The 15,845-nt window shown below is 42.2% G+C and overlaps 1 protein-coding gene across 5 annotated transcripts in view; it reads left to right on the forward strand.

The window, feature by feature from the left end:
• STK32A (serine/threonine kinase 32A) overlaps positions 1 to 15,845 on the forward strand; it is a 137,107-nt gene that overhangs the window by 17,235 nt on the left and 104,027 nt on the right. For 3 of the 5 annotated variants that reach the window (XR_004646864.1, XM_034779480.1, XM_034779481.1), the window contains exons 13-19: positions 1,475 to 1,575; positions 2,980 to 3,095; positions 7,476 to 7,685; positions 8,042 to 8,185; positions 9,526 to 9,683; positions 10,941 to 11,050; positions 12,354 to 12,463. Coding sequence is in view for 3 of the 5 variants with exons in the window: in XM_034779480.1 (XP_034635371.1) it covers positions 1,475 to 1,575; positions 2,980 to 3,095; positions 7,476 to 7,685; positions 8,042 to 8,185; positions 9,526 to 9,683; positions 10,941 to 11,050; positions 12,354 to 12,463 (949 nt within the window). In the remaining 2 variants the exon portion in view is untranslated. Of the gene's footprint in view, positions 1 to 1,474; positions 1,576 to 2,979; positions 3,096 to 7,169; positions 7,686 to 8,041; positions 8,186 to 9,525; positions 9,684 to 10,940; positions 11,051 to 11,329; positions 11,463 to 12,353; positions 12,464 to 13,412; positions 15,283 to 15,845 lie in introns of those variants that run through there. The other 2 variants (XM_034779487.1, XM_034779486.1) reach the window with 2 other exon arrangements.

Here is a 15,845-nt window from a genome sequence, read left to right on the forward strand (position 1 = left end):
GAACTGCCAACTGAGCTGTGTTCTGCAAGTCGAGCTTCAGTGAATCAGGCTTCATTGATGATCGGGGTGTGCAAACTTGTGAAAATATTGTCACAGTTTCGTGTTGGGTGACTCTGCAGGAGCAAAATATTACTGTTTGGTGAATTTCAGAAAATGGCTTTGTGCATTGAAACATAAGAAAAATCCGACTTTACTAATTGCAATCCAAACATTGATGTTCTTTTGAACATATCTGGGAAAAGTGAGGTTTCTCAGTTTTAACTCCAAAACAGTTCTACACAACACAGCAACAACACTTATCATGTCTGAAAGGATGATTCCTCCCTGTTACACCTTGTGTACTGACTGGGCTTTGGCGTTTGGCCTGAGTGCACATACCAGTCTGTTATGGTGGGGCCATACAGCAGCAAATGGCTTCTAAAAACTGCATCCACTGGTGGAAAGACACTGAGCCAGATCTCACTTAAATAGTTTTACACCATGCACATCATTACATTTAGTCCTGACTTACAACAGTATAACAGAGAGAAACCAGTCAATACCCACGCTCAGTTTGAGACCCAAATGCTACAGGTTCAAGTATTGGGTCAGGGGTGTTTATCCAACCCAGTTACATAGCCTTATGCGGCAAGCTTATAAAAAATCTGACTCTTACCATCCCAGTGTCCTGCACTCCCCTGTCTCTGACCATCACAGCATGAGCACATCAGTTAATAGCTGTATAAAAGATAATGCTGTACTGTGCTGGCAGTGGCTCTTTTTACAGTGCTTCTGCAGCACAGTAATGTAATACACCTGAAAATTTTCTGTTGTATGTTGTAAGAGAGTAAAATCTCCTCACAAGCATCACTCACTCTCCCGCCCTTGGACTCTCGTAACTCTTTTATCCAAGCACTTTGTGTTTCAGACAGCAAATCCCTGTCATCAGTTCCCAATATTCTACATACTTGGTCTAATTGCCAGGGTCATGCTTTTCAGCTGTAAAACACATTATTGTGCAGCACATGCAAAAAGCACATCATAAACCAAGCATAGTGTGAAAAGGCTTCAATACAAAAAGATTAGTGAATGACTTGTCTACAGCCTTCTCAGTTTGCCTAAAAAAATCTTTTAACCAACTGCTGTTGTAAATTTTACTAAAGTGATGTCACTGCTGTCATATCACCTCTTTGCGGTACCCACCCCTTTTCTTCAAAGTCTTTCGCTACAGGAGTGTTCAGTGTATTGCACAGATAAGAACCATTTGCCAAATTTAAATCTTGATTTGACTTTTGATTTTGAGCCCCTCTCAAAGTCAGGAGCTGTTTGGGTGGTTTGGATAATTGGATACCAATACTAGTACCAGGACAAATGTTTACGACTGGAAATCCTGCCGTAGGATCCATCAAATAAACCTCTGCCATTTACCTGTCAATGGGCATGTCCTTCTTTATATACCTTAGTTCTCTAACATAAGTGTGCTTCTGACTTGCAGGCCTGGGTAACCTCTGCGTTACAGAAACCTGTTTGGATTTTCTCGTTGGGTGCCTTGCAAAGTGATGTGGAGAAATCAAGCAGGAAGAATCAACGTGTCATGTAAGGCGACCATGCTGATTTCATAAACATGGGGGTTAAACAGACTACACATCTAATGGGCTTTTAAAACACTTTTCACCCCAAGCGCCAGATCCTTAGCTGATGTAAATTGTCATAACTCCATTGACTTAAATGAAACTATGAAACAGTTTACACCAGCTGGGGATCTGCAGGGAGGTTTGCAAAGGCACATATGCTATTTAGGTTCCTGACCTCCAATGACTTTCAGTGGGAGTTGGTTGCCTAAAAGCCATTTGTGCCTTTGGAAATCAGCCTCCGCCCTGAAATTTCTACTGGCTTCTTTGTGAAGTGGTTTTCTGCACATGTCCCTTATGACAGGCGCTCCTACCTTCATCCACAGAGTAGGCCCAGTAGCGGCAGCAGCAGGGACCACAGAGGGGCCACCTTTAGATCTAAGAGATAATGTAGTTTCCATGATAATTCAGGGCCAGGAGACTTCCTTCCACACGGGGCAATTACAATTGCCATCCCTGTGCTTAGGGACCATGGCTTCATTGGGGACCATACTCTTGCCCCCTTTCCCCTTCCTGCACTGCCTTCTGGGGCATCCTGCACCATCTCTCCATCTGAAATATGGGGAGCTCCCTCTGGGGCAGGACAACTCCAGACAACTTGGCCCACAGTGTCTTTTTTTTTTCTCTCTCTCTCTGCTGGGGCTACCAGGAATGGCTGGTTGCAAGGATGTATTTTTGTGACATGGATCACTGTCCACCACTGATAGCCACCTCCACTGGAAATCAGCTTCACAATATGGAAACTGCCTCTAGCCTTGATCTTGGGTCTTTGCCTGCTTATTTGTATGAGGAATCCATAGCCATCACAGCTTTCATATTGACCTTGTGTCTTGGTTAAGTCTCTGCTTTCTGGATCCCAAAATATATATGGAGTTTGGTATCTAGAGAGTGATTTGGAGACTAAGGGCTAAGCTAGAGGGAGCTGCAAAAGTGGGTCTAGTATGACAGAGTGAAAAGGATAAGGGGTATAGGAATATCCGGTGGGAAATGTGCTTGGAGTCATTGGGAAGTAAGAAAGATATCTTGGAAACTGAAATAAGAAGAAAAAGCATTGAGTGAGTATCACTCAGCAGAGAGAAGTGGAAGGCTAAAAAGGCCTATAGAGGATACACATATCTAAGGCAGGACTCTAAATCCTGTATGTGAGTGCATAAAATGGACATTTGGGCCCTACTTGCTGCTTTGAGCACTCAAATGACAGACTGAAAATTTAGCTCACATCGATTTGTTATGAGTCTTTTCATGAGGTTTAGTATAACTACAGTATTTCTGAAATCATTTATTTTTCTTAGCGCCAAAACCCTGGCTCATCTTTCTTTCATTTGTTGTGATGTTTAACATCCACTACTCTGTGCTTTTGATTGATTAGGGTAAGCCCCACCAAGAGTACTGCTCCAGACAGTTGTGATCAGCTGAATGTAAATGGGAGCTTGAACCAAGTTAACTGTTCTTCTCTGGCTTTCTGGGTTTGTGAAAGAAGGGAAGGTAAGAGAGAATTCCGTGGGCTAATCATTCGGGAGGTGTTCATCTTACTCTTCCAGGACAAAAAGCCCTGGCTGAAGTATCACTGTTGCTATACCATATATTTTTTAGGTTCACGTCTGTGTATGGCAAATATATAGGGCCTGATTCTGCCATTTACAAAGGTTGAACTGCTCACAGAGTAGGTACTTGGCACTGTCAGTAAGGGTGACAGAATTGGGCCAAAAGGGAAATTGATCAGTTTAGCTATTGTTCATAAAACGTGCCTGTGGCCGTAGCCAGCTAGTGCTGTGAACGGCACAGCCCTTACAAGCTAAGTGGTGTCAGCCTGGATCAGTTCTGAAGATGGGAAATCTCTTTACAGCAACAAAACCAAAAGTCGAGGACATGGAGTTGGTGACTCAGTATGAACAGCCTTCTTGTGAAGTGCCAGATTGCATGTTTTATGCTCAGCCCTGATGCATAGCTGCACTGCCACCAGAAGCTCCCTGGGAAGCAGCATTCTGCAGAAAAACAGTTCTTTCCAGGGCACCCTGTCAGTGCAAAGGAGGAGGAGAAATGTACTACAGTCCTTTTCAGGGTGCAGCTAACTCCCTCCTCCCCCATGCAATCAGACAGCTCCCCAGAGCACTGAATGCTAAGACCTGGGTAGCCCTAACTCAAACCACTAAACAGTAGTGGTGGATATCCTTACTCCTCCACATGACTGTGTGGGTCTAGTCACAATTAGAGTTGAGCAAATAATTGATAATGTTGGTTTGGTGGTTGAACCGAAATCAAATTCAGATAATTTTGGACTGAAACTAAGGCTGGGTCTACACTACCCGCCTGAATCGGCGGATAGAAATCGACCTCTCGGGGATTGATCCCCAAATCGACGTTCTTACTCCACCAGCGGAGGTGGGAGTAAGCGCCGTCGACGGGAAGCCGCAGAGGTCGATTTTGCCGCTGTCCTCACAGCAGGGTAAGTCGGCTGCGATACGTTGAATTCAGCTACGCTATTTGCGTAGCTGAATTTGCGTATCTTAAATTGACCCCCCCCCCGTAGTGTAGATGTAGCCTAAGGGTATTTCTAGACTACCTGCCGTATTGGCGGGCAGTGATTGATCCAGCGGGGATCGATTTGTCGCTTCTAGGCTAGACATGATAAATTGACCCCCGAGCCCTCTCCCCTCAACTCCTGTACTCCAGCGCTGCAAGAGACGCAAGCAGAGTCGACGGGGGAGCGGCAGCAGTCGACTCACCGTGGTGAAGACACCACGGTAAGTCGATCTAAGTACGTCGACTTCAACTACGTTATTCATGTAGCTGAAGTTGCGTAACTTAGATCGACACCCCCCCACCCCAGTGTAGACCAGGGCTAAGTTTGATTTCTTCTTTGAGTAGTGTCCCTGTGAGTGCTCCATGTTAGGTGTTGGTGCGTCCCTGCGCCGGAGATCGGAGATTTTAGGTTGCAATACTTGGTCGGGGCGCGTGCAGCAGCTGTCTCACGGTGTCGTTGGCGCCTCTTGTAGCGTGCGCACAACCCAACCCCCTCAGTTCCTTCTCTACTGTCCTCTGCTGCAGACGCAGCTCAATGGCAGTGCTGCCTCTTTGAAAATCTCTAGAAAAGAAAATAGTTTACATCGTAGTTTTAGCTTAGAGAGTTTGATTAGCCAGTTATTTTTAAAAAAAAAAAGTTTTCTTTTTCTTTCCCTTCAGTTTTAGTTTCTTAGGCTTGGTCTACACTAAACCCCCAAATCGAACTAAGGTACGCAACTTCAGCTACGTGAATAATGTAGCTGAAGTCGACGTACCTTAGTTCGAACTTACCGCGGTCCAGACCCGGCAGGCAGGCTCCCCCGTCGACTCTGCGTACTCCTCGCGGCGAGCAGGATTACCGGAGTCGACGGGGAGCACTTCTGAGTTCGATTTATCGCGTCCAGACAAGACGCGATAAATCGAACCCAGAAGTTCGATTGCCTGCCGCCGAACCAGCGCGTAAGTATAGACAAGCCCTTAGATTAGCAGTAGAAATAGTTTTGTTTTAACCAATTTCTACATTTTTCTTCACACTTCCCGTCCCAGTTGCGGGAAAAATCATTGGACACAATGCCGGGCTTACCCGGTTTTAAGAGATGCAACTTTTTTCTGCCATTTTTTTCAGTCGAAACTATTCAAATTCAACTTAAATGTGCTACTTGTTTCAGTGTCCTGAAAAATGCCTTTTCTTTGGTGAATTTCTGATTCGCAAAAAAAAATGTCACCCAGTTCTAGTCACAATCTAACACAAAGTTGGTACCAAAGCCCAGTACTAAGTGATACTAGGCTTCTGACGATGCCTTGAACTCCAGCTAGGGGTCAGGCTTTTAGCCAACTCTTCCTATTCAGAATTGTCAAGCAGCATCTGATTTGCAGCGCTTATCATCTGCACACACAAAACAGAAAAGCAAAGATCATGCTCTGGTAATTATATTTTACAGAAAAGCCTCTGAACTTGAAGTGTTGGATTCAAGGAAATGTCAGACTTGTTTAAGTCAGTCTCCGACTGCCTTTATTTTACTGATCTTGCCACATTTAAATGAGAATGCTGAGGCTGGAGCAAACAAGAGGCTAATAGCATCTGTTTGTATTAAATTTAATAGTCTTGCATTTGATTTATTTACCAAAAGGAGAAACATGACAGCAGTCTAGGAGAATTTAATGCATCCAATCCTATGAACAGAACACAAACTAGACAGACAAGGTCACTTCAGTCTGGATTTTCGGTTGTTAAAGGAAACGATGCCGAAGAACCTGTTTTTTTTTTTTCCAAGGCAGAAATGTAAAAAGTCAACAGGTGTGGCTGACTTTGAAAAATGGTTTGCAGTGACTGCCTGTGATCCAGCAAACAAGCTGTGCTTTGCACTGCTCAGGAAGACCATTGTCAGCCGCTGTAGCTCAGTGGGTCTCTGAGCCGATGGAGGAGCATGTGAGATTCACAGTGTAATTTGAAATGTTCAAAATTTGTGCCCATTTTTGAGCAACATTGTTTCCCTTTCAAAAACATGCAAAACAGTTTGTGTGGTTTTTGCAGCTAAATTTTTGTTTTTGTGAACACAAGAAATGTGGGGGTGGGAATGGGGGCATGGATATAGCAAAATGAAATTGCAGAATAGCATATTAAAATTGTTCAGGAGTTTTTGTGGAGTCCTTGACAATGAATTGCACTTATTTGAATTGTATTGTTATATGTGTGCCTGTCTTCCTTTCTTCAAGGTGAAGAAACTGCCCTCTACTAGATAGAATGGCAGACCTGCTTGAGTTTGTGTTGATCACATTGTTAAACACAGTCACACAACCTACAGCACTGTGTGCGTGTGAGATTGTGTGGCTATCTTGGGGTAATCATTTATTTTATTACAAGTGTGACTTTTTCTCAGGTTATTATTGGTGGAATATTATCCTGGTTCCTATCTGGACATAAGCTCTGAGGGGTCGAGATTTTGCATGGATTGACTGTTCGTTGGTGTGAAAGCTGGATACATATATGGAAATAACAGACTAGCAACGTGTGTGTTCTTGGTTCCCGGATGTTCAGCTGACCCGTCAGGTCACCCAATGTGTCACTCTCATTCTTTTCCATATGTTTATATTGCCATTAAGATATTTGTTACAAAAGAACAGAGAAATGAGAGCAAGAATTGGTGTCAAATAGTATTCTAAGCCTCAGGTTTGAAACCCCTAGACTCCTAGGAACCACAAGTTTGAATCCCAGCAAGCTTGGCTCAGCCCTTCATTGTTAACAGGTAAGTTAATGGAGATCCATGGGTTTCCTGCAGGGGTAGTCAATTATTTCTTGTCAAGGTCCAAATTTCTTGGTCAAGGTATAGTCAAGATCCAGACTCCAGAGAAAATACACCTCTACCTCGATATAACGCGACCCGATATAACACGAATTCGGATGTAAAGCAGTGCTCCGGGGGGGCAGGGCTGCGCACTCCGGTGGATCAAAGCAAGTTCGCTATAACGTGGTTTCACCTATAACGTGGTAAGATTTTTTGGCTCCTGAGGACAGCGTTATATCGAGGTAGAGGTGTAATAATAAAAATAATGATAAGTAAATAAAAAGATTTAGAGGTTTGTTCAGAAGCATCTGGTAGTCCGGATTTGGCTTGCGATCCTCCTATTGACTACCCCTGGTTTACTGTGTGTCAATTTTTTAGATGAAGTCTTTAAAGCAAAGGTCCTGTCTGATTTGCATTGATATGAAGGGCTACTCTTTCCATATGCAGAAAATTTGAGTGCTATTGCTTGCTATTCGTCAGCGCCCCCATCTTGCCCAGTGAAGGAAATTGTAGTACAGGGATTCGATCTGTAAAATGCAAAGAGAAAGTTATGGATGCTTTTCTAAAAATCTTTCAGGTGACAGCATGTTTTGGAAATATTCCCGAAGGCTGCTCACTAAGCCTTTAGGGGGAGATACATATTCATCCTTGGAGTTTGCTCTGTCAGCCTGTATTTTAAAAGCAGATTGCTCTGGAGTCACCTACTGGGGAAAGCGTTACATACCAGTCACTGGTAAAGAACTGATCTTCAGCAAAAACAGACAGGATGCTGTGTACCTGAGGAGTGGTAATTGTCTTCTTGTTAGTGCTATATATTAAGAAAAGGATAATGCTATAGCATTGTAAATTTGTGCATGGAAAAAGAAATGAAGGCGTTGCTGATTACTTTTTAGTTGTTTGTTTATTTTTCTGTATGCCTTGGAAGTTTGGAACTGAAATGGAAAAAAATAAAATAATTCCTATAAAGCATGTTGACAGTATAAGTTTAAAGTTTAATATATCAAGCAAGTTTACTATATTATATTTCAAGGTAACTTGGCCTTTTGTCCTTATTTTTCTTTTTTTAAAAGTGATTTAAATTTTCAAGATATGCCAAAAATGGAAGCTAAATTTAGTTGTGTGTTTTTTTTAAATTACTTTCAGCTTGCAGCAAAGGACATTATGGTGCCTATTGTCAAAAGAAATGCCCCACCTGTCTCAATCATACCGTATGCAATAGACTCACAGGGCTGTGTGATGGTACAGTGACATGTCAAGAAAGGAAGAAATTAGAACTCTGTGAATACCGTAAGTACTGCAGCTGAGGAAAATTGAGGCTTTTTTTCCTGCTGAAGTTGGACATTTTGATGTGGATTATATGAATAGGTTCTGTTGACATTGAGAGAGTCAGTTTGGTGGAGTCCATTTAGCAGGATTTAGATGTTTATGATCGGTGTGTGGGTGGGAGTGGGGAATGGTGTTCAGACTCCTAGTGACTTGAATGAGCTTTGGATTAGACCGTTATTGGCTCCGACTCAAGAAAGCATATCTATTTGGGAAAGCATGTAAGTATGTTAACGAGACTTAACACATGCTTAAAGTTAATGTTATGCATCTGTTTAGGTGCTTTTCTGAATAGTGATGGACTTAAGCATGTGCCTCAGCGCTTTCTTCAATGTGAACCATTTTCAGTAAACATATTGACTGCCTAATTTTGTTAAAGCACCAAGAGACTGGCGCTCTGGGTGCAAAATAAGTTATCAAAGGTGTACTGTGTGCCTTTCTTTAAAAACCATATATGGCTTGATTGGGCAACTTTACTGATTTCATCCCAGGGTATGAAATCACACTGCTCTAAAATAATATATGATTGTTAGGGGTAATGCCAGCATTTACTATAGAGGGAGTAGGAAAACAAATGTCTGTGATTTTTCTATGTTTTGTCATGTTTTAGCCACTTGACAGCACTTTATTTACATTCAGTCCCCCTCATTCCTTAGCTCTGGGAGATTCCACTGTTATTAATGGGGATTTCACACAATGACAAGGGAGAGAAAAAAATGTAGACCATAGTAATATGTTATTGTAAAGCCACTAAATTTATCATGGGGGTTTGGAAGCAAGGGCAGCGTCTCTACTTGAAACTACTCTTGGCATTTTTTTTAAATGGACTGTTAAGTTGACACTGCCTCTTTAAGGTCCCTTGTAATGACTGTGATATCACAGGATTGGCAAAGGAGGAAAAATAATAGGAAAAAAAGGGAATTTTTTTCCTTTCCTGTTCCCTCTTACTTTTCTACTTTGCATGATTTCTCAGAATGGAAAAATGCCTCCATAAATTAACATCAGCAATTGTTTTAAATATTTTTAAAGAGTCAACTACTATCTAACAAGATACAAAAAGGCACCTTTTAGTGGCCTGCTAATAAAACCCCAGAGTGACTAAAGCAAACCAGAACTAATGGGCTACTAAAATAGACTTTGTCCTGTATTATGGTATGCTACATGCACATAACATACTACAGTTATATAGGAAATCATGTGCAATATGTCTTTAAGTTGCAAACTACTATATAATATCTTTTCCTGCCTAATAGTGCATAGTGTGTGTTACACCTTTAATTTGTGTGTCTGCATGTTTCAAAAAGGCCTTACAAGCAAGTTCTGTTTTGCCTCTTGGAAGTACTGGAATGGAAATTGTTACTATGTTCCTCCATATGGGGTGCTGAATAAGAGCGAAGCAGAGTTCATGTGCAGTCGGTTCCAAGGGGCACAACTGATAAAATTAAACAACACAGAAGAACAGGTCAGTCATATGAGTATCAGATTGTTAATAGTTAATGAAGAGGTGCTGTTGAGGTTTTTGCTAGTCTTTACATTTGTATTGCTTTGCATTCCATTGTGTCTGAAACTTTGAAATAATATTAATCTCAACGTACTGGATCCCTTTTATCTTCTTAAAAACACTGATTAGTTTTTCTTTTATGTATTTTATGAATCACATGCCAACCCTTGTTCTTTCACTCATTTATTTGTGTGCCAACATCAGCTTCCATTTCTTTTTCACCCCCATCCATAGTTCTGTGATGCCAGGATTTCTGGAGATAGGGTTTGTTATCTTGTAATCCATCAGCCAGCTGGCTGGATATGAAATAACAGATCACAAACTGTACTTCAATTGTAAGCTTTCTGGGGCAGAGACCATCTTCTTGTTCTGTTTGGACAGTGCTTAAGCACAATGGAGTCCTACTTCATGACTGGGTCTCCGACATGCTAGCATAATATAAATAATAATAATACTGAGCTAAAGCTAGAGGTCTTATTCAGGTAAAGTCCCACTTGATGTCAATGGGAGTTTAGCCTTAGTAGGGACAGAATAAAAACTAAACAAGAATCTCAAGATTTAGCTATGTAGGTCCTACATCAGGAGTGGTTATTTTTTAATTTGTCTTCAATTTCTCAACAACTGAATGGTGGATTTTTGCAAAAGTTCGTCCCTGGAGATAGAACCAAGTCAGGGAGAGCAGAAGACACGATGAAGTCCACTAGAAACCTCACCATACAGTTATCTGGTAGTGGTTAAACGATACTGTGGGGATGGGCACTATAGACAGAAGTTAGATAGTGCTGGGATCTGGAGAACATTCGTACCCAACTAGAGCCGTTGTAAAGTAAGTCAAAATTGGCCCTCAACTGCTTGACAGCACCCTTTTAACAATAGATACCAGGTATAATACTTCATTATGTACTTGTAACTAATGTTTGCTTTGAACACTGGTGAACAGCTACACAGAGTTAAACCTGCTCCCATTTAAACCTATAGCAAAACTCTACTTGATTTCAATAGGAGCAGAATTGGGTTCTTAATATGTTAAGCTAGTTCTCAAGACCAGTTAAAAAGAGAATCCAAGAGTAATGGGCCAAATGCTCAGCTGGAAATGTGTCCACCTAGATATCATTCATCCAAAGAAATGAGGCTGTGTTTGATGGTTAACGATTGCATTTGTGTATGTATTTTAGCCACAATGTATGTCCCAACACTGCTTCTGCTAATTCCTTGCAGAGATGGATAGCTAAAGTCATCACTAGAAAAAGCTGGCTTGGCAGCCTGAGCTATAAACTCCAGTCAAACTCCTGGATCATGCCTGATGGAGATAGAGCAGCGCCTCGTTGGTAAAATAAACAGTTCCCATTTCTCATTCTGTTCACCTTTCCTTTATTTAAGGGTGATAAGATCATGGGGGAGTTGGTCTTGGCCATATTTCAGATATTTAAATATATTCACCCTATAAAGAGAAATAAATCTCTGCTTTTTGAGGGCTCAGTTCTGCTGTCCTTATGCAGATTGTCCCAAAATTCAGGCTCTGTACTCTGCCCTTCAGTGTAGCTGGCATGAATACACACCTCCCTAAACCAGTATTTTGAGGTCCAAAGTATTAGTTTTGTGGCTGCGGGGTCTGTGAGATACTAAGCCATGTGTCAAACTGCAACTGTGTTATTTGGTTTTACTGCTGTGGATTGAGCAAATACCTTATAAAGGATCCCATCAGGAACACACGGCTGCAGAATGATCTCCCATGATGAGGTGAGATTACTAATTGCCTTTTGACCTGATTTATTGTGTCTTTTCCACAAGGCATTGTTGAATATTTTGATCAGAGTGGACTGAAAGTTCTGTGCAAATTGCAGCTATGGTCTAAGGTGCCAGCTGCTTTTGGAAAAGGAAATCCTTCATATTGACACCACTCTGGATGCATTTGTCTTGAGATGGTTACAGTATTCGGCTGGGAAAGGACAGTACGATAACAAATGAGTGAAACTGATCTCGTAGTCTCTGTTCAAGCATTTCAGACAGTTATGGGGCCATATGGAGCTATGTCAACTTATACCAACTGAGGGGCTGTCCTGTCTTTTTATACAAGGTGATGGTGGTGGCTATTCTGAGTGCAGTCAGTGGTGAATGATGGGGATTTAATACAGCTGTCTTGTTTTTCACACATGACCTTTGTACCCTGAAATCTTGGGGGATTCTGATTGTCAGAAGATTTTGGAAAAATCATTTTCTGCACCTTCCTGTGCAAGCACAGAAAGTAAAATTTTGAAAGGTATATGAAGCTGATACAAGTGTGAACCTGCGGGCATGATCAAGGCCATGATAGCTAATGTATTTAATTAACTAACTAAGGGTAGTGATTGATTTAGATTTCTTTCCAATTGTGCCTATTAAAAGTGCTCTAGGCCTAGTCCATGGGTTAAAAAGTGACAGTGGAAACACACTCCACCCATCTTCCCCCCGAACCTCTTCCCAATACCCCAACCAACTCTACGTCCTTCATCTCTTACGCTTTTCCTCCCCCCTCCCCGAGGAGCTGCATGGGAATACAGATGAGATGTGTGTTTGAAGTGACTTCCGCTCATGAGTTGGAAATGCAGACTCATGTAAAAGTGACCTCCATTGCTTTGTTTTGCTTTGCAGGGGTTTCAAAGCAGTTCAAGATTTGTGTGTGCAGATTGAACCCGTATCTGGAACCTTCATTTCCTTTGCCTGCTCTGAACGGGCTTCGTGGATCTGCAAGGGAGCCCCAGGTGAGAGCGCGCCCTGCTGTTTTTAACAGCCCTCCCCGTGCTGCGCCGTGTAAAGTGACATACCAGAGGGGTGCCTGAGGTGCAGCTTTCCAAAGCTTGTCTGCTGCTCCACGCCCTGAGCAGGATTCCTCTCCCTCTGCAGGAACTGCCTGCACCCAGCCAGAGTCTTGGGTTGGTATAGAGAGGATACCCAATGTGTTTTACAAGACACACCAGCCTCTATGCACCCCTGATCCTGGACTGTGGGCATCTCTACAGTGCAGGTGGCGGTGGGATCACACTTGTGTAGATGTACCAACACTAACCTAGCGAGTGTGGCTAAAAAGAAGCAGTAGCACAGGCTAGACAAGCTCACTGAGAACCGTGGATATGTTCTAGTGTTGCTAGTACGTGCCAGTGCCACCACACCTTCCCTGCTATTTTGAGCGGTGCTAGCTAGATTAAAGCTAGTGCAGGCTTACCTACTCAAGCTGCATTCACCCCTCTGCGTGCACTGTAGATGTACCTTGGTGTGCCGGCTCAGCATCCTAGCATATATTACACCGACTGCCAACATTCCAAAGAAGCTGGAATCAGTGAGGTATAGGGAACCCTTGGCCGCACTTTGTACAATGGAGATGAAGCTGTGTAGGACCAGCTATGTTGCTCTTATGCCATCAGAAGTTTGGGGTGATCTTTGCACGCATGGCCTGCTATGCCAGCTTTAGGTAAGACCCAAGTGCATCAGCAGTTCGGCACAAAGCTGCCTCACATCATCCTACAATCTGGGCCACTAATTTACAAATTCAGGCCCAATCAATGGGGCTGTATTCTGTGCTGACTTAGATCCTGAGTAATGCCATTATAGCCAGTGGGGCTGGAGGGGAGTAGGGGAAACCAGTGCAGAATTGGTCCGGAACCATGTCCTAGGTTTAGCATCTTTGCTCTTTTTCCCTGTTTGTTTTGCCAGTTCCTGGAGCGCTGGATTCCACGTATAAATGGTGGACAACGTTGACCTCGTCCCTTTTAGTTTCAGTTTTCGTAGTTGTCGTGAGTGTGTTTGTTACATTTAAAGCTGCCCGGTGGAGAAGACAAGTGCTGGTAGAAAAGACTGATGGGAAAGAGCAAAGAAGTAAAGTGGAGATGGACAACTTGGCTTCCTGGGACAAAAAGGCCCTCAAGTCTGAAAGGAGCAACCCCTTGAATTAGGGTGTAGTGTTTGTGAGCTCTGAAGGCAGTCTCATCCCATCCTCTGTGGATTGAAGATTTGGCTTTGAGGAAGAGGTTTGAAGTAGGAGAAACAGGAGTTAGAGCACTATAACAGATACGGAAATATTTAACTTGAAATTTGTTGAATGTCTTAATTGATTTTTTTAGTGTTTTAATCTTTCTCTGAGCTCCCACCCTCTCTAGTGACTCTATAGTCTGTCATAAGCAGGATCTGTCAGATGACACAGCACTACTTTCAGCAAAGCAGAACATCCCTAGAACATGACTAGTCAAATACATTTCCTTAAATCATCTTGCATTTCACTCAGAGAAGTTTTCATCTGTGTTATTTCTTCTTTAAGCAGTTCAATAAACTCTCACATAGAAAACATGGTTTTGCTTGCTAGGTGATTTTGCAGCTGTCTGGGGTTTTTAAAGCTGCAAGAAGGGTTAATGGACTCTAATACATTCAGCCTTTTGCATCATATTATTAAATACTATAAGGCCAGATTCAGAGCAGGTGATGTAACTCCACTGAATTCTTCTCTGTGTGTCTTGGTGCTTCATTTCTCCAGTTTACACAGCTAAGGACCTGGTCCTCAGCATTAAACACACTTGGTCAATGGCACAGTACTTAGTATTTGTGAACCAAATTCTGCTGTCAGTTACAGACCTTTAACTCAATGATGAACATGGTTCTGGGCAGAATTTGAGCCCTTGTATTATTTATGCGGTATGGGTCGAAAGCTGAAGTCCCTTAATCAGGAAGAACTCATTGATATGAGTGGAAGTTTTTTCCTGACTAAGGGCTTCAAGACTGTTTTAAATACACTGGTGCCACTTTCCCTCCCACACCAATTTTATGCAGCTGTAACTCTGGTGATATTAGCGGAGTTACTTCTGACTACCAGCAACATGAGAGGAGAATCAGTCCCACTCTGCATAAGTAACAGAAAGTAACAGAAACAGACTGACAAAACCATCAAGAGCCAAAGCAGCAGAGAGGCTGAAATTGATTAATATAACAGTAGGAAAGTGAGCGCAAACTGTCAGATTCAAGGATATGCTGACCTTTATCATAGAAACAAGGTGATACTGAGGACAAAACCTCATGTTTACATAAGGACATTTTCCTAAGGGATCTCGGTGTTCTGTTCTATAATTACCTATTTAATATTTTGCTGATCTGAACCACAGAGCATGACCAAGTTAATATGGCTGTGCATCGTGTAAAATAAAGCTACTGGACATCTGCAGTTTCCACCTCTCAAACATTAATTAACTGAAAAGTCCAAACAAGCCTAAATCTGTATTATCAGCTCATTGGTATCCATAGCACTGAAAAAATGTCACTCAGCCCATTAGCGCTACTTTGATAGCATCTATAAATACACTTCTGAGAACACCTTGCATGTATAATGCATAAAGAGTCAAGTTTGGAAGAAGAAGAGTAGGGGAGCATCTACCATTGCCTCTTTCTGCAAAGGCTTCCAAAAACAAGTGAAGAGTTTTCTGCTAGAATTCCTGGACAGTAGAGATGTTACATTTGCGTGCATTGAGGACACTGAACAATGGAATATCCTGAGTGAAATCAAAAGGAAAATTCCTAAACTGTAATGGAGGGTGAGATGTATAAAACTTTATGGCAAATGAATCTTTAAAAATAAAAGTCCAATCAGAAATACGGGCCAGCATGGGAGTCTGCCCCATGCTGTTCCGAGGAAGAGCATTCGGATGATTATTCACTTTGAAAGTGCAGCTTTCTTATCTTAAAGGGGAAATTTATGTGTAAAATTAGAATTGTGCAGAGTACTGTCTAACTAGAGGCCTAAGATCCATGCTGCAATCAGCAGGAGTTGGTTCAGCACTAAAGCATTGTCTTTTTCATGTCAGTGGGAATGCTTAAGTGCCTCTTTTCTAGTCTTTCATTCTCTATTTAAAGACCCAGAAAAGAAATCTGCATAGTTTTTCAAAGGGTACAGATTGAACTGTATAAATGGTGAAAGGAAAGTAGGAAAATGGCAGTTTTCCTAGAGGCTAGAAGTGTAAAAGTCGTCTTGTCCCCTGAGCCTCTGGTTTCCTCATAAATGTTAATACAGGATTTCATTTGTGCAGAGCTTTATTTACGTGAGTAGGATCTGCAAGACTGGGCCCTGGATCAAGTCTGTGAACACAGCAGACTGGCAACCTGGAA

The sequence above is a fragment of the Trachemys scripta genome, chromosome 8, assembly GCF_013100865.1.
Source record: "Trachemys scripta elegans isolate TJP31775 chromosome 8, CAS_Tse_1.0, whole genome shotgun sequence".
NCBI lineage: Eukaryota > Metazoa > Chordata > Testudines > Emydidae > Trachemys > Trachemys scripta.